Here is a 21,553-nt window from a genome sequence, read left to right as displayed (position 1 = left end):
ATGCTATGCTGTGTCCTCATCTCTGATATCCAGATCACTAAATATGAAGTGCCCTTTCATAATACCTGAAGAGCAAAGCTGTTCTTAGAGGAAGAGGAAAGACAAGTGTTTGCTTCTTAAAAAAAAAAAAAAGCCCCTGTCTGTGTCCACTTTCTGTGGAAGTGGACAGCACAGTTTAATTTTAGGTGCAAGCTTCTTTTCATTTCAAGGCACATACTTGTTACTTAAAGCATGCAATTTGAGATTTACCATCTGCTATCTTCAGTTTTAAGACTTCTTTTTTCTTAATCTCCTGTTGCTAGTTAAACAGTGGGGTTTTTTTTGACGACAACATTTCATATGGATTTAGGTGGGTATTTCATGAAAAAACCCTTTTGCAGACACTGAATGGTATACATAGTTGGTTGAAAAGATTCAAGCAATTATTAGACAATTTAAATGTCAAAAGGAATAGCATGAGCACCCCCAAAAAACTGCTCTTCTGCAAGATCATTATGCGCAGTTGCTGCTTCATACATTGATTTTTCAATTATGCTTGTTCTTGTTGTGTTTTTAATTTGTAGTAAGGAGTTGAGATGTTTTCTTTCAGTTTTTTGAAACATCTGGAATTTAAAATATTTCAGTTTTTTGTTACCCTTTAAGGCAACAATGTACTGGCATAAAGATTCAAACCCTTCTGTAGCAGGCACTACACACTCAAGAATACACTGCCTATCCTGAAGCTCTTAGAGTGAAATGTTCCCTATTACCTGAGGCACCCTTGAAGATCAAAAGGAATGAGGCAGTGAATTGTAAAAACTTAAGACATTGTTATGACACTAACAATTTAGTTATTCGTTCCAATCCTTGTCAGTCTTATAGGTTTACTGTGACTATATATGCATTTAAAATTGTAATCTGTCATGTCAGATTACAGAAATATTGTTCTGCTGGTTACTAGTAAGCACACAAACTGTGAACCCCTGTAGGTTCCAGGCCCTTAAAACAGATAAATTTCACGATGACTTGACAGAATAGATCTGAATAAAAATAGAATGCTTTCTCTTTTTCTGCATTCTCTAATAGGGATGAAGATGTCCCAGTCAGTTAGCATTTCTTTTTCACATCATTAGTGCAATTGTCTTTAATTATAATATATATTTTCAAATTGCAAAGGAAAGACCTGATGTGAATATAATGTGTACGTTTCTTTCTTGCATCGCAACTCAGCAAAATGTATGGTAGCTGAATGACCAAATTGTACTGAAAGCTGATAATTTTTGGAACCCAAATTCTAATGTGTTATTGCAAAAGTCAATATGTCTCTTAACCGTAAACATTTAACATAGCCATCTGCTGAAAGGCTGGTAGGCTAATGATGTCTGACTTGAGCTAAAGGTATTATAATAGTATTTCAAACTTTGTTCCTGCTAGTGATTGAAAGTATGATCAGGTACACGCTATAACCAGGAGCCATCCACCAGTAGCACAAAGGCTTTTTAGAAGCACGTGCTAAGAGAGAGAGAAACAAACTGTTACTGCCATGGTGAGCAAAACTGCATCAATCACTCTGCTAATTGCCAGTTATCACCTGGTAATAAGCCAGTTCAGAAAGTGAAGATACACTGTTTAGAAGAAAAAAAGGTCAACTGTACTCGTGAACTTGGGTGCAATAAACTTCAAACTAGACCAGAGGGCACGATGCTACAACAGAATACAGCAGCACCTTAGCGATACAAACACTACATATAGCTGACCCATCAACTACGGAAACAAGAATTGCCATGCTGTGCTTGGTGACAACTGTAAAACAAACCACCATAGCCACTCTGAGAGCACCTCACAATTTTTGTGAGAGGAACGGTCTTTCTATGCTTTCTAAAAGATAGGAGGGCTCTCGGGTCTTCTTCAAGCCTGTCCCTATCTTAGCAGTCCGTACAAATTGTTTCCTGTATTTGCCACATTTCGTAGCAAAACCATATTCCAGAGATAAGGAATTTGAGTATTCCAGATGCTTTAGGGCTAATGATTAGGTGACATCAAAGCACAAACTTAGTGGTATTAAAAGATACAGTGAATATATGGCACCTCTATGAAGACTTGTCTCTTATCTCTGAATTTTTCAGGACAGCAGGGCTGCTTACTAAACAGACATGTAGCACGGGCAGCAGAACATTACAATTTCAATGCTGAAAAGAAGTTCATTTACTTACCAACAAACTTCAATTTGCATAAACCATCAACGTGCAAGAGAATGCTACAGATTCTATTGACAGGACTAGCGATGCACTGTACTTGTACCTCAGCTAGATAGACAGACCCAGTTCCATTACAAGATTGTCATAATATCATCAGAGACTTTTCATATACAAAGAAACAGATGGATCACACAATGCCCTATTACTGATGAAAAATGAGGTTTTTCTATGTATAGCTTGAAAAAAAACATCCCTTCATCTTACAGTCATTGTGATTAATGCATTATTCCAATCTGAATTACTATGACATTCAGAGTTTGAAGGGGGCAAATTACTCTAGCTCCATCATAAGAGAGACTGGTGAAATGTAACCTCCCCAGCAGCTCTGCAAAACAGCACTAAGAATACTACTCTGTCTTCCCATCTTCAGGGCTCAGAATGTAGCTACAGTAACTATGGTCACTTAGTTTACAGCCTGCCATGCAGTTTGTGCTCCTGAAATGTGATGATGATGTCAGAGACGAAGCTGACGATGTGACAATCCATTATTTTTCTTTGGAGGGCCTCAACTGCTCATTTTCCTGAAGTTGGCTGACTGAAGGCTAGCCCAGTTGCATCTATACAAAGATTGCTCACTGCCATCCAAAATTGGTGGTAGGGAAGAAAAAGGAAGAAAACTTTACGCATGCACACTCCATGCAAATCCTCATTGACAAGAGACAGAAAAAGAGCAGAGTTACTAAATCTTGTGACTTCTGCATGGGCAACTGCAGGAGATCTTTCACTTCCTGAACTACCCTGCTACTCATCTATAACAAATGGCCTGCAAGCCAGTGGTCTGCAAGTTTTGTGGGCCAGATTCTGTTATTCTTTTGAGAGCCACAAAAGAAGTTTGGGCTCAGGGTCAACAGGGAAGACAAAACAAAACTGACAACTACCTATAATGGCAGACAGTGTATGGGGGACTGCTCATGCTAGGCCTTCTCATTTGTATTTATGTTCCCAGTTAAAATTTTGCTGCTTAAGAGCTGGTCTTAAAATGTTTGAGATTAGACATGGGCTGCAGAAGACAGGTGGAGGTATTTTTGCTTGATTTTTAGTCTTAGCAAAGAAGAATTTCTAAGAGGGAGGAACCAGCTGGAGTCACTATGGAAGCTACGTTCACGTTAAACAGGGTTTGCATCTAGAATATAAAGGCTCCTCGGAAGCAAAGAGTGAGGTGGGGTGGAGGGAGGACATGCTTCAGCATTTTTGACTTTTGGTAATGCTGGCTTGGAGGCATGGTGGGCAGTCATTGTTCATGGTACTGGGGATGTGACTGGCCTCCAGCAGACAACCAGAGGAAGGAGTTTGTGCTGCAGAACAGCAATGCCAGATTAGGAGACAACAGCTAAGTGTTAACAGCAATGATAAGAACTGGCTGAAATGGGAGGAGTTTATGTGTTTCCCTCCCAAACTCCGTTAGACCTTAAGATGATAATGAGGCCTACCTTTCCACAAAAGGGGTCCTCTAGCTTGTCCTATCTCACTAGGAAGGTATGGCAGACCAGCACTGGTACAGAGTGGGAAGAAGCAGAAGGCTTAATGGTACAGCAAAGGGAATCCTAAAGTTATGTAGCAGAAATCAACCAAATGAAATGCCTGACACTTCAATAGCAGGAGGAAAACCTCTCATGAAGGCCTGCCTCAATGTATTCTGCCAAGATTGTGACCTCTGGCCAACACTGTTGATAAAGACATTCTACCTGCAGTATTTCTTGTCTCTCCTGTCTAGAAGTCTTCAGATACAGGTGTGAACAGACTGAAATTTTGGAAGACAGACAGCCAGACTTTGCTCAGTAATCTGTTACATGCAGGTAGCAACAACAAGCACTGTCTCAGGACAAGGCCATTGTGGAACAGCATCACTGAAAGGAAATCAAAGGAATTTGCAGATCTCCAAGAGATATTGCTGGAGAGATATTGTATTTCTCCCAGGAGCTTTGATCACAACTTCAAAATTCATTCCTTAAAGAACTTTAGCAGACTTCCTAGAAAGTTAAGGCCTCCTCGACTTGAGGCTTAACTGCTTAGGGAACAGCCAGTGAAGTCATACTATAAGAAAAATATTTTCAAGGTACATGCTGACAGAAAATACAAGTTCATGTACAATTTTGAATATTCCGGAAAATAACAATCCTCTGGTAAGAGTAAAGATGTAAAAAGACTAACCTACAGGCTACATCTCAATAACCCAAACAGGGCCATAGTATGGATCCAAGCACTGCCATGCTATTCTCCCCAGAGGTAAATTGTTAGCTAGCACGTTCCCTATCACTGCCTTGGCCTGTATCAACTAGTGAGAGCCCAGAAACAGTTTGGAGATCTACAGATTGGGAAAAATGTCTCCAGTTTCAGTGCCTTGTGTATCTCAGGGTACTGACAACATGTACTCTATTCATAACTGTAACTCACATCAAGCACTTGGAAGTGGTTTCTACTGGATGAGAAAAGAGACAATGGTTAGCATCTGAAGACCATGTAGCAGGGAAAGGCTTACTATGAGAAAGAAAAGTGGTTGTTTACCCTTGAGTTTGTTACCTTCAATGAGGAGCGCTGAAGGAGCATAGAGTAACAAAATGCTGTCAGCATCAATATGAACAATGACAGACTTTGCAAAATGTCAACAAAAGGCAGTACTCTGAGGGGGCTCTGTAGAGGCTGTAAGAGGAGAGGCCAGAAGGCTGCATTTCATACAGCTCAGGAGGGCAGATTGTACAGAACTGGAAAGTAGGAGAAACAGCTGATAGTCTCCCACATTTTAGACAAGCTGTTCTGAACACAGTTTACAAAATTCTTCATGCAGTCCATTTGTGGAATGAACAAAACTCTCCAGAAATTTCAACAGCCAAGTATGCACCAGGAAATGTCAGGATGACTGTGGCCTGAATGCCCATGAGCTCCAGAGCCACCAGCAGCAGGCACGTGTGGGCTGCAATCCCTATGGAGTCAAACACACCACTCAAACGATTGCTGCAAATCTCAGGCTCCAGGGGAAAAGGAAGTATTTTCTTATTAGTGATTATCTCATCCAAATATGTACAAGCAACACTACAGCTATGAGGACTGAAAAACTGTTAAACTCAGTAGTAAGGTGGAAACACACAGATTTTGTAAAACTTCAGTAAGTTTCCTTCTGGAAAACTGTGTATCAATATTGAAAAATTAAGGGCATATAAATGACTGTCATTCTCAGATGGGAAGCAGAAAGAATGAGCCAGGCCTTCACAAAATAAGAACACTATGTAGACAGAAAATGTGAGATAGGTGATTCCCATCTTTTGCTTACAAATCAGAAAGTCCTCTACTCTCCAAGGAAATTTTTGCCATTGAGTTGCTGCATGTGGGTTGACCTTGTGGCTGACAAATTTAATGGAAGAGATGACAAAGGAATAAAGCTTGGTTCCTCATAGAAGTCATAAGCTTGGAGAGAATTATCAACAGAAAACCTCTGCTACATGTTAGCAGGTAAAGCAACCTAATAAAACAAGTAAACTCAGCATGCTATCTAGAGACTGGAAGTAAGGTCCTGTTTTCACCCACAAATAGAATAGATTACTTGTCCTTTGGAAAAGCTATTTGCAGCAAGCTGTCAACTTCAGCCTCTCAGTGAGATGAAGACACAAATCTTCAACATTGATTCAATTAAAAAAATAATAAAACAGGGTGTTAGCCTGGATCATACTTTCTGAATCAACAAAATATATCTGATGAAGCACAGACTTTGTTTAAAAAGCCTTGGGAGAAGCAGAAACCTGTTTGAAAGAGTGGGGGACTTGAGAGCAAATGAAGCTACAGAGTTGGATTGCTTTTTCAGCCATTATGCAAGTTAATTATAGTTAGGTCTAGATAGGTCAACAGATTTGCAGCAGGCAGATGACACTGCAGGGCCCCAAAGGATCATAACTGATCTAAAAGGAAATGTTTCCTAAGGTAGAGCAGGAAAAAAAAGGAGTTCTGATGCAGCAAAAGCATTAATTATCTAGTACCGTGTCCAGACACCAATAAATGCTTGTATGGAAAAATGGAAAATTGATACAATAGACAGTTTTGGAAGAAGAATTCCAGTGTCCCCAAACAGTTACCAGATGGGCAACAGATACAAGATACGTTAATGTAAAAGATCTTATCACAGTTTGGTGAGTTACTGGCAGATTTCTCTGAAAAAGGAATCAAAATGTAAGACAACTTTTACCTTATCCAGGATGTTACCAATTCATGAGTGTGTCCCTTGGCATATGTGGACAGTAATCATATAGTCAGTAACTAAACTGCAGTCCAGACTATCTTTATATAATGCAAGGAACTAGGAGGAAGTGGAACTTACAGATTTAGTCTTTTTACTATGGAGGAAAAAATATCCATTAGGAGCCTCCTCTAATGAGAAAGAAGAAATTGGTAATTTGAAGAGTGCAGTTATGACAAGAAATTTAAAATGATTTTATTGTACTCAAAACTCATCGTTTGGAGCTGATGCATGAACAGCATGTTGACAAAATCAACATTAGGTACAGCTCAGAAAATATCCATTAATAAGACACACCTTGAAGAAGGATGACAAAGAAAATAATTCAAGCTGCAAAGAAAATAATTCAAGCTGCAAAGAAAATAATTCAAGCTGCAACCAAACTCTTGGGATAGAAATTAATGCTTTAGTCCAGCAGTTCAAATGATGAAAATGTTCTCTACAGTTCAACTGTGGTTAGGGTTTCTGGTGAGGTACTCAAGTTTCACTTATGATAAGGGTTCTTAAGAATTTCAAGGTGGAAATTTGACACACCTGCAGTAAGATTTAAAGAAAGTGAAGGAGCTAGAGTGCTTTTTTAAAATATAAAGAACAGTGAAATGTACATGATCTAAAGACCCCAAACGATCCTTTCACAAGATGAAATTCTATTTATCTCCATGCATAATTTCAGTTGATTCCATGGCATGCGTATCACTGTAAGCTTGTAAACTGCCATTTTGGTTTTCAGGGAAATGTCTTTGAACATAGCTGTCATGGCTGACCTGAAAACCAGACGACGCAGAAAATGAAGATGAAGTGGAAAATGCGGTGAAGAAGGCAACAGCAACATCAGAGGCCGAGAGCAGCTGACACAAGGAGATTACTCCCAATAAAAGTGGGCAAGATCACATAGAAATTCATGACATAAATTTACTCCAGGTCAGGCCAGTCCCTGGGCAAAATTTTAATCATCAGCCTGTCCTTAACACAGAACAAAATGTAGATATAAGATTATGCTGAGCCAGAATGTTCTCTCTAGTTTCTCCCCAGTTTCTCCCCAGACATATCTGTCAATTGTTTGAGTGGAAAATCATAGGCATGTAGCAGGCACGTGTATTTCAAACAAAAATGTATGTGCTCATTCCACTACCCCTGAAGTAGCTGTTGCACTTCCAAAGCTACAGAAGACACAGCACACGCACACACACACAGCTTCAGAACTGGCAAAGATTTATTATCTGGTTTTCCTATGTATAAATAATGGTGTTTCCAAACATAAAGTGAACAGCATTATCTGAGAAACATAAGATATCCATGCCAGCTGACACCTTTTCATTTTTGTCCTTAATTATTTCTCAATTTTGAATGTACTAGTAATATACTCATTTGCTCAAATGAAGTCATTTGCAGAGGTGATCTGAGCCAGCGTATTGTCCACTGAAGAGTTTGTAAAGACATCTAGCATTCAGAGCCAGCTAGGACATACTTGAAGGTTGCCAGAGGGTTCTTTTTTGTTATTTTTTTAAATAAGCCTTGCTCTCTGAAACCATCTTTATGAATCCAAAATAATTCCTCAACACAGGGGTGTACTTCAAGAAAACAAGCAGAAATCAAACTGGCACCCAGCCAAAAATATATGAAACAACAGAAGAACATATATTCCCCTGAATGCATGTGTTCAGGGGAAACCACATGATTCTAGCACATCACAGAGTGTGAGCTCTGGAAGGATGTCAGATTTGTCATAGCTGGGAAGAACACTAGAAATATGGGTCCGCATCATCCTCTCCTAGCAAACCAGTGAGAGATACCTCTGGATGGGGCTTGTAAGGTTCCCTGTTAGAAGCTCATCACACTGTTCCACTGATACAGAACAAGCAGGACTGCCCTTCTGCAGAGACATGGCATGTCTCTACCAGCAGTTTTTTGCTTAAACTGTACTCGTGCAACCTGAAATCCAGTTCTTGCTCTTATATGTGAGAGGCCTCTCTACATTGCATGCATTGGAGTACGTTACAAAGACTTGCAACTGAAGAAGCACATACCTGCACTTGTAGATCCAATTCCTGCAGTAAGCACAGACCGTGGTGTAATCTTTACTGCATACTTGAGAAACTGAGATTTCCCCGTTCCTGGGTCTCCAACTAACAGAAGATGTGATTCACCTTGGAGGAAAATATTGACATAGAAGTAATTGGTACATATACAGAGAAAAATATATGCAAAATGCTCTGAATTAAATAATACTTATAATTCTTCATCTCACATTTAGCACTACATAAACATTACAACATACAATTCTGTCTAAGACTGTACTATTTACAGGGTGTGATCAATATATTACTTAATGAAAGCATACGGTCATATTGCTGTACCCAAACCAAATACTTACACTGAATTATTTTAAAAATATTAGCAGGTATTTGACAAAATTTACATAATGTGAGTTCCTAGATTTTAGAATACTCCTTTCTTAGACTCAGCTCACTGTTTAACGTGGAACAAAAGGATACCAGGACTTAGTTATGTTTCCACTATTTAGTTACTTAAATTACTGCAAAATACCTAAGAAAAACAACCTGATGATTTCATTAACTAATATTGCTTTATCACCAACAGTTACACAATTCAGTGATTCCAAAACAATGTAAATACATAAGTAAATTATTTGGATACTACAATCTTAGTGAAGTGAGGTTGTTATCTACAAAACATTAATACAACCTCAATTCAAACTCTATAATCTTACTTAGCTGCTGGAGCACTAAGAAGATCCTGTATTTGTATACACACACATATTACATTAGAATTATTATGACCTACATAGATTATGACCTGTGTACCACCTGGCACATGGCATATTTGCCATCTAATAACAACAGAAGGAGAATCAGCAGGGGGACAATTTACAGCAACAGATCTAAGCGAGAAATGCTGACAATCACAGATGGAAAAGCCTGGCATTAGAAAGTAAATTTAATCCTGTAAATTTTCCTTTCAATGTACTATAGTGATCCACATTAAGAAAATGTTAATATTCCATCCTTTGATGCCAAATACCACTGGGAATATTCTACTAGGAATAATTTCAAAATGTCACTTATACAATAAAAAGTGAAGTTAATGTTTGATCTAAAAAAATTGCCATTAATATTTCCCCTAATGGAATCCTGAACATACATTTTTACCTGGTTTTATCTGGGAAAAATTAAAATCAGAAGAGGAAATCTAGTCATCCTCTTTAGTTGCCATTACAGAAACAGAAAATAACTCATAGTTTGCCTGCCACACAGTGGCTTCCAGCTCCTCTTGTTTATTGCCCACACTGTGTGCATTGGCGTAGATGCACTTCAGCTGAGGCTCTTGCCTCACTCCTAATCCCATTATCATTCTCCTGGGCACATCTCTAGCAGGCGTGGTTTTATTCCCCTCCCCCTTCATACCTAGTTTAAAGCCCTCTCCACAAGACCTGCCAGCTCCTCTTTGAGACAGTTTCCCTCTTTGAGACAGGTGAAGCCCATCAGCAGACCTCAGGCCAGGTGCTGAGTAAACCACACCATGATCAAAGAACCCAAAATTCTTGTGTTTGCACCAGCCTCTCAGCCATGCATTTGTAAGATGAGTTTTCTTGCTCCTCTCGGTGTCCTTCCCTGCCACTGAAGGAATAGAGCAAGATACCACCTGTATGCCTGCTCTGTCAACTAACTGCCCCAGTCCCCTGAAGTCATTTTTGAAAATCCTCAGGCTTCTGTCAGCAACTTAATCACTGCCGGCCTGAACTATTAATAAAGGGTAATAATCAGAGGGGTGGATCAGACTGGGGAGTTTTCTAGAAATATCCCTGACCTGGGCCCCAGGAAGGCAGCACACCTCCCTACGGGTAGGGTCAGGCCAACATATAGGGCCTTCCATTCCTCTCAGAAAGGAGTCGCCTATGACAATCACCCTTCTTTCTTTCCTGGTGGAGGCAGTCTTGAGGTGTGGAGTTGACTGTCTCACCGTAGACAACCTTGCAGGTAGACCTCCCACCGCATCCTCACTCACCTCTCCTTCATGTTCCAGGGCCTCAAATCTATTATGCAGAGGCACTTGGGGAACCAAGGTAGGTTGGAATGGAGGTTGACTTCAGCAAAGCCTTCGACACTGCCTCCCACAGTATTCTCCTGGAGAAGCTGGCAGCCCATGGCTTGGACAGGTACACTCTTTGCTGTGTAAAGAACTGACTGGAGGGCCAGGCCCAGAGAGTGGTGAAGAATGGATTTAAATCCAGCTGGCAACTGGTCATGAGTGGTGTTCTGCAGGGGTCGGTACTGGGACCTGTCCTCTTCAATACCTTTACTGATGATTTGGATGAGGGAAGTGAGCACTCTCAGTAAGTTTGCAGACAACACCAAGTTGGCTGGAAGTATCGCTCTGCCTGGAGGGTAGCAAGGTCCTACAGAGGGATCTGGACAGGCTGGATCTCTGTGCTGAAGCCAATGGGATGAGGTTCAACAAGACCAAGTGCCAGGTCCTGCACTTTGGTCACAACAACCCCAAGCAACGCTACAGGCTTGGGGCAGAGTGGCTGGAAGAGTGTGTGGAAGAAACAGACCTGGGAGTATTGGTCGATGCTTGGCTGAACATGAGCCAGCAATGTGCCCAGGTGGCCCAGAAGGCCAGTGGCATCCTGGCTTGTATCAGAAATAGTGTTGCCAGTAGGAGCAGAGAAGTAATTGTCCCTCTGTACTCCGCCCTGGTGAGGCCGCACCTCGAGTACTGTGTTCAGTTTTGGTCCCCTCACTACAAGAAAGACATCTGTCATGGTTTTATGATTTTCAGTTATTGGTATTCCACATCATAAGGCCCTGGAACATGTCCAGAGAAGGGCAATGAAGCTGGTGAGGGGTCTGGAGCTCAGGCCTTATGAGGACTGACTGAAGGAGCTGGGATTGTTCAGTCCGGAGAAGAGGAGGCTCAGCAGAGACCTTATCGCTCTCTGTAACTACCTGAGGGGAGGTTGTGGCAAGGTGGAGGTCGGCCTCGTCTCTCGTGTAACTAGCGATAGGACTAGAGGGAATGGCCTCAAGTTGCGCCAGGGGAGATTCAGGCTGGATGTTAGGAAATACTGCTTCTCCAAAAGAGTGGTCAGGCGCTGGAATGGGCTGCCCAGGGAGGTGGTGGAGTCACCAACCCTGCAGGTATTCAAGGAATGTTTAGACATTGTGTTGAAGGACATGGTCTAGTGAGAACTACTGGTGACAGGTGGATGGTTGGACTGGATGATCTTGACGTTTTTTTCCAACCTTGGTGATTCTATGATCTGTCTGAGATTCTGGAATAATATTCAGCATTAATAAAAAATAGCTCTCAGTCATATAAATGGGATTATTATGCTTCTGAAACCTTACTAATTTGGGAAGGAGGAATATGAGTGAAGACAGCAATGGGAACAATTGTTAGTACACAAGACACTATCAGAGACAATACTAACCTCTGATTCGAGTTCCAGTAGCATCAATCCTCTGCACACCACCAGCAAGTACCATGGCTACAGCCAATTTCACCAGGTACAATCCAAACACTTGAGGACATAAGCTAGCCAAAATTTCATTCCTCCCTAGAACATAAGCAGAAAGTGGCACTCATCACTGCCCTAAGAGTGAAACTTGGTTTCTCATGGATACGTATGTCCCTGCACTGACAAAAAATTTGGGCCTGCTTTTCTTTCTTTCCCTCTTTCTTTTTCATTTTTTAAATGAGATGCAAATGATTGTTTGATCCTAATGTTCTTAATTTTAAAGAAGTTAAATCTTCCTTTGTCATAGGCAGCAATGCCAATCCTATCACAGTTTAAGAAATGGATGGATGACCTGTGGAAAGGCACTAACAAAATGCCATCACATAACTGCTGTTGTTTCAAGTAAAAGTGTAGAGGCTCTGAAGAAATAAACTTTATTTTTTCCACACTTCAAAATATCCCCTTGAAAACTGGTGTGTTGCACATTTAAGAAAAATAAGAAAACATGTCTCCATGCAGGCACAGCACAGCTCATTTTCTCATCATCTTGACTCTACTCCTTTGACCCTTCTGTGAGTTCCTCCTCTCCTTCTCCCTTCTGTAGTCTCTTTCTAGCAAAAGAGCACTTCCATCTGCTATGATAATTTTGCTGGCTTGCCCTTTGAGATTCTGATACCAACAGCACGCAAGGGACCACGGGATTAATATCATACATTAATTCCACTGCTAGGGCATAAAACTAAGCAACCAATTTTGAGTTCCTAACATAATGTTTTAAATTTGGACGTAAGTACATGGTACTGGCAAAATATGTAGGCACCTCATAATGACTTGAGGCATGTGTGTCTCTTGTGGAGATCTTTTGAGGGAATTGACACATTTTTGTCTAAAAATGAAAAAATTCTAACTTTGGTCAGCCACAGCATAACTCAAGATTTAACTCCACAGTTGCCTCTATTTGACTTAAAGTTCATTTGCCTTGTCAGTGATGAACAGCTTGGCAGTTCTGCTTCTTCTTAGACAGTATCCAGAAAGAGTAAAGTCACCTGTCCAAGTTCTCTTATTGGCCTGCCATGGTAGACTTTATCAGGACATACCTAGCACACAGCATCAGGAACTGACATGAAATGCAGTACTGGCTACCATTATCTCTTGAAAAACAGAAAACATACACATACAACCTGTTGTGAAATAGCCTACGCTGTAGGCCACTAATTCACGAAAACAGCCTGAGAGGAACATCTTGGACAGTCAGGGTTCTTCTAATTTCCTTCACAATTTTCTTGTAGCCACTCCACATCTATTTAATTCTGAATTGCTAATATTGCATAAAACCACATTGCTCCTTGCAGGCTTCCAAAAACCATCTCGAGAATGAAAGATTACCTGGGACTTTCAAAGTGGATCCTGAATTACATTCCAAACAGTTTCATATCAGCGTGGTAACAATTGTTCTCATTCTAAACTGTGGGAGGCTAGCAATTAAACTGTTTTCTAGGAAATGCAGTTCTGAAGAATGTTTGCCATTGATGTAATCTCTGATTTGTCATGTGAACAATCTGATTTTTAAGGGAAACACTGTCACCTGCTCTTCTCCCATTTGTCTTTCAAGGAGAAAGGCTAAGTTTTTTTTTGGGGGGGGTTTAAAAGATAGTGCTATTCTGAGACAGTTCAGTGACATAGATAGCAATGTCACTGGAGAGGAACAGAGTGATGGGCACAACTCCTGGTAATTGCTAGGTGACAGACTGTAGACTAGTGTAAAAAAAGGAGCCAGCATGCTAAACACTCTGGCTGTTGGAAGCCACTGTCATCTGAGAGAGTCTCTCCGTATGTGATATGTGGCTCCACAGCACTTAAATCATGGGGCTATGCATTTCAGAGTAAGCTTAAAGATGGTATATCCTAAGCTGTGTGGCAATGATTTCAAGCTTAATGTGGGATGCAGAGACAATGAGACATCTAGCCACAGAGTCAACAGCGAAGTATATCTGGTGCACGTTACTTCTAATGGGTATGCTTTTTCTTTCATGTTTATAAAGCACCTTTCTATTTCTTTTTTCCTTTTCTCATTTCTTGTTAATCTTCCAGAAAACACTTGACGAGAAATCTCAAAAGAAGGAAGATCAATGAAAGATGTTTGGTACTATTTTAAAATAAGTATTTTATATTCCTCTACCGAAAAAAATGTATTTTTGGAGGAACCGGTGGTGGGAATATATGGGGAAATATATGCTCAGTCATTGTATTGTCACTCCCAATTTCACCTATTTCAGGTCATGCACTCTACTTTAAAGCTTGCAAGTACTAACCTGCTAAGGGATTATTCCTGTGCTTTTCCCAGAAGTCTTCAAATTCCTTGCAGACTTCTTCATCAATTGTAACACCTGCTAGCTGCTCGTTATTTACTTTAATGTAGTTAGCTTTCAAAACAAGCTCCAAGTCACAGCGCGCATCCTGATGGAAAGGTTTCCATCTCTGCATTACCACTCCATACACTGTGATGTCATCTCCTGTGGGCAACAACAAAAATTGGTAAGAAAACAACAAAAAAATGGTAAAGTCCAGTACAACTGACAAATATGTGGATGCGTCAGCTGTAGTGGATGATAGTGTAGTTTAGACTTGGTGTTATAGTAAATTAAAAAGAAAACCACCATCAACAACAAAAAAAAACAAGCAGAAAAACAAAACAGCAATAAAAAACAATCCTGCAGTTTTTGAAGTCTGAAACAAACATTAACTAGATTCCTTACGTCTGTAGTAGGAAGCTGCTGTGTCCTTCTACTTCTAAGTCTTTAAGTTATACCTATCTGTGCTTCCTCTTTTCTAAAAGAGCCAACACTTACTCAACCTTTGATAACTTTTGTGAAGAACTCCAGTATCGCACGTGAACCTTCTGACCACAGTGTTTTCAGACAGTACAACCAGTATCGAGCACTGAGTTTCTTGTAGGGATATAAGTAAGAATTTTTAGTCCGTTCTTATTCATCCTCTCACCAATTACCTTTCTTTTTGGAAGACAAGCAGTTTTTTCCATCTGCAGCATTCCTTAGGATAGTTTGCACAGCGTTCCAAACCTACAGAGGGACATCACACTGCATGTATGGCCCAATCCATTTCCTCAAGAGGCTTGGGGTTCTCACGCTAACAAGCTTAATATACTTTCAGTACATCACAACACATTACTTATTGAAACTGATCTGTCAAATAATCAAGACGAAGCATGTGGATATACAATACTTTCTAGACTAGTCTTCAACTTCCTTGCTAACTTCTAAGCTGAAATAGCAACATGACAGATAAACGTATCTCATTAAACAAACCCTCAGTGCAGACAGACTGTTTGGCAGAGACCTCAAATGGAAGAGTGAAAACACTTATGGTACAATTATATGTAATGTACGCTATGTCCTCACCAGACTTGCAACTGTCCACTAAGTCATCTTCCAGAACCACCACCATGCAACGAGGGATGCTTCCGACAGACAGTCTTTGAACCTAGGAGACAGGAGGGCATAACACTTCTTAAGAATATCACCTTTCTAAAGGCATTTATTGCTGCTCTGGCTTAAGGAATTTTGATCCCTTCCTGAAACTGAGGTCAATCCTTGCATTTTCTCACAGAACTTACACAGTAAGCACGCTACTGCTATCAGTAGTTTAAACATGGAAATTTAATGTTGATATTCATGGAAACAGATCTGGGTATTAAATTAGCTGTAGGTGCTCAATCCTGGGAGCTGCTGAATAATTTCAATATCTTGCTGAAAAAACCTCACTAAGAGGTGTCATTTGAAATAACTGATTTCTGTTGTTGTTGTTATAATTTCAGATATTTTTCAGACACTTATTCAATACGTAAAATTTACTTTGAGCACTGAAGCACGTCCATGGGTCAGATAACCCTTCACTGAACTATATACCAAAAGATTATTCTCTATATTTTTCTGGTATATTGTTAAAATTTGACAGATTGAGATTTAATTTACATCTAGGTACTGAGGATTAAATTTGCACATGACCAGATGCATGTATATTGACAAACGTGCCACTAACTGTTGAAAATCTCTCTCTTTCCTTTTCTCTAGGGTAAAGTATGCAGACCTGTCATGGTCTATTTCCAAAGAGAAATCTTTTCATTTACAATTAAAGCTTGCAATAGTTGTTAAAATATCCACTGCACAAGAACAAGAATCAGAAGTACCTCTCCATTTTGCAGCATAGGATTTTACACACTAGAACTCCAGATTTACTCACTGTCGTGTGCCTAGAAAGGGTAATTCACCCCTGTATATTATCTAAATGGCCACAGGCAGTTCACATCACTGTCAGCACTGGTGGAACATACAATTACTCACAGTGCTAAGTAGGAAATGACTGAAACTCATTCTTGGTTTAACTCTACTGTGTTTAATAAGCTCACATTCCTTTCCCATCGTAGAGATCTTTGTGTCACGCAGTAAAGCAAACAAAAATATTACAGAAACTATATCAGAAATAATCATGCAACATAGGGTTTATTTCCAATAAATAGATTTCTTTTTTTTTTTTTTTGCTATTCTGAACTTTGAAGTGTATGATTCCTATTTCAGAAATTTGTTTTCATACACGTAACATATACATTACGTACATTAGCACCATTATTTATAAAATCAGAAGTCTGAAATAACTGAAGAGAACTTAAAAAGGACTTATGAACATACAAACAAATATAGAACCATTGGCTACAATGTACTCTATTTAATTTTCATACATTGTAGCTTTTCCTGTGCCTGTTATGTCTTGTGTGCTACCATAAAAAAGAGCCCTGATTGTTGGTCCAGCATAACTGTCCTTGAAGCCATTCACTCAGGGCTAACTTCAGAAAACAAATGCCAATTCTCTGAGGAGCACATTTTTAGTAACTGTTGATATGGTTGTTGATTGAAGACAACATCTGCAGATACCATGTACTGACCATACTGCACCCCTACAGCTGACCTTGGCTACTGCTGGGCTAGCTTTATTCCTTAGAAATAGCATATAACATCAACACCACGTTCAGTCAGCACTTGGAGGAACAACACAGGTGGTGATAGGATTCAGCTCTAAAGTTTAATCTATGTACTAACCTTTAGCATTTCATACGATCTTCAACAGAAGTACCTAACATTGGAAGTCTAGTCAATATGTGCCTACATTTTAAATTCTTTGACTGAAAGTCTCTGACTAGTGGGTTCTCTGGCTTCTTGTAAACTATCGAGCATCTGTTTTAAATAACAACCTGTAAAACTTTTGCACTTATCTTAGCATATAAAAGTTATACACGAAAACAGGATAAACTTAATTCATAAGCACAGTCTCACTAAAATTAGTGGAGTTGTCTTATTCCAGCAGGAAATTAAGCCCCCAAGTACCCTTCTTAGCAAGTTCATTATTTTAGTATTTGAGACATCTACACCATAATACCCTCCCCTTTCTCAATCTTTTTTCACCTGTTCCTGAATTTTGATCTCTTGATAGTCTCTGCAGCTGGTAGGGGAAGAGGCTGTTCCAGAGAGGCAAGTGAACTTGGTTGAGTTGCAGCCCTCTTCATTCAGGCAGGCTGACGGACGGCAGAAAGCATAGTACTGCTCAAAGTCAGCCTTAGCCACAAAAATGTGTTTGCACTTATTGCAGATGTAGCTCCGCTCAAATTCCAGCACTTTCACCAAACTGGTACGGATGACAGTCCCAGTGACAGATAGGAAGTGACCCACATCCCTGGTCTTAGGAATGTGCTCTCGTGTCAGCTCTGGGCAAACGGGCAAGCCTGTTAAATGAAAATACATGCACCATGAGACCACGCACATCACAGAATCATAGAATGCCGTGGGTGGAAAAGGACATCAAAGATCATTGAGTTTCAAGCCCCCGGCTGAATGCACGGTCACCAACCACTAGACCAGGCTGCCCAGAGCTATGTCCAGCCTGGCCTTGAATGCCTCCAGGGACAGGGCATCCACAACCTCCTTGGGCAACCTGTTCCAGTGCCTCACCACCCTGTGAGTGAAAAACTTCCTCCTAACATCTAACCTAAACCTCTTGTCATAGTTTAAAACCATTTCCCCTTGTCCTATCGCTATCCACCCACGTAAACAGTCGTACCCCCTTCAGTTTACATGCTCCCTTCAAGCACTGGAAGTACACAAAACATACACTTGCAGTGCAGTTAAACAGCGAGACTAGGAAGCATGTCTGACCTATTAACACTAGATACAGCTATTGCTGTTTTGTAAATGCAATTCAATAATTCATCTGTTGCATCATACATGTGATTAATTGGTCTCCGACAGTGAAAAACATCAGATGCTGCTCATAATCAGAAAATATGGCCATTTAACTCTCCTACTTTTGCCAACAGCTTAATAATCACAAGCAGTTTCCATTCATGAAAAAGATCCCAATGTTCTCAGATCTATCTAATAATTCAAACAATCTTCTGGCAAATGTCCTTGATTCTCAACTGGTTTACCTGAATTACAAGCCTTCAGCTATGCTTTAACTGTGGTTCAGAGTTATTGCCGGGGTTAAAAAAGCACAGTTCTGCATCTTGTGGGAATTCTCAAGTCTAAGCAAATTCTAAAGTCACAGTCTGTGAGCATTTGACCTTAAATCTACATTTGCACACCAGTAAACCTGAAGCACGAGGAAGATGTCAGAAAAGGAATAGAAAATGGTTAACAACAGAACCAGAGCAAAGTCACTCCTCTGTTCACAGGAGTGGTGACAAAATTTTTGTGGCACTTCTCTCCTTTAACTCCACCTCAACAGCCAGCTGCGGTGCATGGATTCCACTGTGTTCATCGGTACAGGCACCATGGCAGCACAGCTACTGAAAGCCTCAGGAAGATCAGTCTAACTCAACTGCCTGCAAAGGCTTTATAAAAATGAATGGCCTCCAGAATGCACAGCTGAGGACTGCATCAAAATATTGCCTCTTCAGAAGTTATTTTACAAGAAACTGTAAAATACAGTAATTATCAATGTAAACATACATTCTCTTAAAATAATTTCTCACAGTTTTACTTCTGAAATAGAGACAGAAAATGGAGATGTAAATAATAAATCTGCTGGAAAACGATTTTTCTAAGGGGACCAAAACTATTTGCGCATTTACGTCAAATCTGCTCAGTAGCTTTGGCTGGTAAGGAAAAGGCAGAATGTCCCTATTTCAGTATTTCCAAAATCAAATCTTTTGTTTCAGACATGTTGAAACATTCTGCTTTGATGCTTTTAAGCAAAGCGTTTGACTTTTTGCTTCTGTTTAAAGAAAATATTATTAAACATTAAGCTTATTATAGATGAATTAAGGAAGTAATTTGGAAAAGAAATGAACTATTATGTAGATCTAGAAACAAAGTAATTTTCTGGTTGCCTGTAACAAAGCCATTTATAGCTTCTTCCAAACCTGTCAAAAATCCTTATTCTCCCACAGGTTTGCGTTTTTATTCAGTTTAGCCAAAAGAAAATAAAAATAAAAATCCGGTGTTCCTCAGCTTGCACCAGAGAGAGCTGCAGCCCTGTTGGCATAATGGGTGCTATGATCGTCCCTGTGATTATCAAAAAGACAGGAGGCTGGACAGGGAAAAAGGGAGCCTTCGCTCCGATTATATCCGACTGCTTGACAAACTATTTGAGCGCGTGTGCCTCTTTGAATAAGCTTTTGTGTATTAGTAATAACATGTAAAACTGAACTACCAGCAGCAGCATGGCCATCAACAACTGACATGAGTGCTCACGCTAATGGTAAGGAAAAATCCTTTAATGGATTTGCACCAAGAAGAGAAGTGGCACAATTAAATTCATACAATGCTAAAATTCAGATAACTGCACCTTCTTCCTTCCTCTGGGAAGGAGGGGTAACCACCCATTGCCAACCACTACCTATTCACACTGCCCGCATCTTTCTAAGCTCCTTAGGTATCCTGTCCACATCAACATGAGCGTGCCAAGATTGCATTCTTATCCCTAACATAAATCGAACCACTTTCCCTCACTCCAGCCCAAACCTGCTAATGCATCCTAGAACACCACAAATGAAGTTTTCATTTGCTCCTACTTTTCTTAGTATACTGAACGTTTCAATACTTTGTACAACACAGAGGCCATCCTTGTACACCTCATAGTCAGCAGTTGTACACCAACTGCATGGCATCTAAACAGGTAGCAAACTGTTTGTCATGGTTTTATGATTTTCGGTTATTGGTATTCCACATCATAACATCATGTAGTGAATGTACCTGGTTCTCAGAAGAGAAGGACTACTACAGTCCCCACGGTACTTTGCTCCTCCGTTACCATTTTCCAGCCGGAGGGAAAAGATAAAAGCTCGCAGTATAAAACTTGCAGATCACGAGACCTCGTCCCTTTTTCCGCCTGTCTCTCGCCTTGGCAGCACCTCACTCTCCAGCCATCTTATCGTCGGTAGTAGAGTAAGGCCTACCTTGATTTTGGGACATTCTCTCTCTCTGTTTTGGATTTATCAACTTAAATTGTAATTATTGTGTGTTGTACTATAGTGTGTTGTTTTGCATTCCGATATCTTATTTAGTAAATTAGTTTGTTTCTCCTCAGATTGTTGCCGCTGTTCTTTGCTCTCAGGGCCGTCTCCCTACGCTTTTCCCCTTTCCCCTTTTCCCAGGACATGGGCCCGTGGGTCCCCCGTCCCCTTCATCACAGAATCGGGCCTAACGCCCGTAAACCGTTGACACTGTTTGTTGGTTTTTTTTTTTTCCCTAAAATTGTGGACAAAATGCATTATGAGAGCCACAAGGTAATTATATTTCTGATGTATATATTTTAATGTCAGTATTTTTAGTGAAATGTACTGGATAAAACACATTTATTCCCACAAACATGATTCATAGAATCAATCACAGAATGGTTTGGTTAGAAGGGACCTTTAAAGACTGTCTAGTGCCAAACCCTCTGCCATGGGCACCAACATCTTTCACTAGATCAGGCTGCACGAAGCCTTAAATAATGTGATTTTGACAGCTTCAGATGATGAGGCATCTACTACTCCTCTGCGCAACTCATTTCAGTGTCTCACCACCCTCAACAAAAACAATTTCTTTCTTATAGCAAACCTAAATCTGCCTTCTTTCAGTTGAAAAACATTGTCCCTTGTCCTGTCACTGCAGGCCCTGCTAAAAAGTCTCTCTCCATCTTTCTTACAAACTGCCTTTATAGTCTAGAAGGCCACAATAAGGTGGCCTATGCAACCTGCTGGCCACACTTCTTATGCAGACCAGGATACATTTGGTTTTCTGGACTGCAGAGCACACGCTGCTGGAACCTATCCAATTTTTTATCCACCACCATCTCCAAGCATTTATCTGCAGGGCTGCTCTCAGCCAATTCATCACCCAGGCTACTGACACTGGGGATTGCCCTGATCCAGGTGCAGGACCTTGTCGAAGTTCATGAGGTTCACACGGGCCTGATGCTCAAGCTTGCCAAGGTCCTACTAGATTCTGTTCCTCTGCTCTTGCATATCAACTACACCACTCAGCTTAGTACCATCTGCAAACTCGCTGAGGATGCGCTCAATCAGACTATCTATGTAATTAACAAAGTTACTAA

The 21,553-nt window shown here is 40.3% G+C and overlaps 1 protein-coding gene across 4 annotated transcripts in view; it reads right to left on the bottom strand.

Moving 5' to 3' along the window:
* MCM9 (minichromosome maintenance 9 homologous recombination repair factor) overlaps positions 1 to 21,553 on the bottom strand; it is a 51,639-nt gene that overhangs the window by 27,894 nt on the left and 2,192 nt on the right. For 2 of the 4 annotated variants that reach the window (XM_021391154.1, XM_021391155.1), the window contains exons 3-7: positions 17,422 to 17,738; positions 15,364 to 15,445; positions 14,257 to 14,457; positions 11,918 to 12,043; positions 8,490 to 8,609 (exon numbers count right to left, since the gene is read on the bottom strand). In XM_021391154.1, the coding sequence (XP_021246829.1) occupies positions 8,490 to 8,609; positions 11,918 to 12,043; positions 14,257 to 14,457; positions 15,364 to 15,445; positions 17,422 to 17,738 (846 nt within the window). The other 2 variants (XM_021391157.1, XM_021391156.1) reach the window with 2 other exon arrangements.

This window comes from Numida meleagris, chromosome 3 (genome assembly GCF_002078875.1).
Source record: "Numida meleagris isolate 19003 breed g44 Domestic line chromosome 3, NumMel1.0, whole genome shotgun sequence".
NCBI classification, from domain to species: Eukaryota; Metazoa; Chordata; class Aves; order Galliformes; family Numididae; genus Numida; species Numida meleagris.
This window is presented reverse-complemented; position numbering and strand designations above follow the sequence as displayed.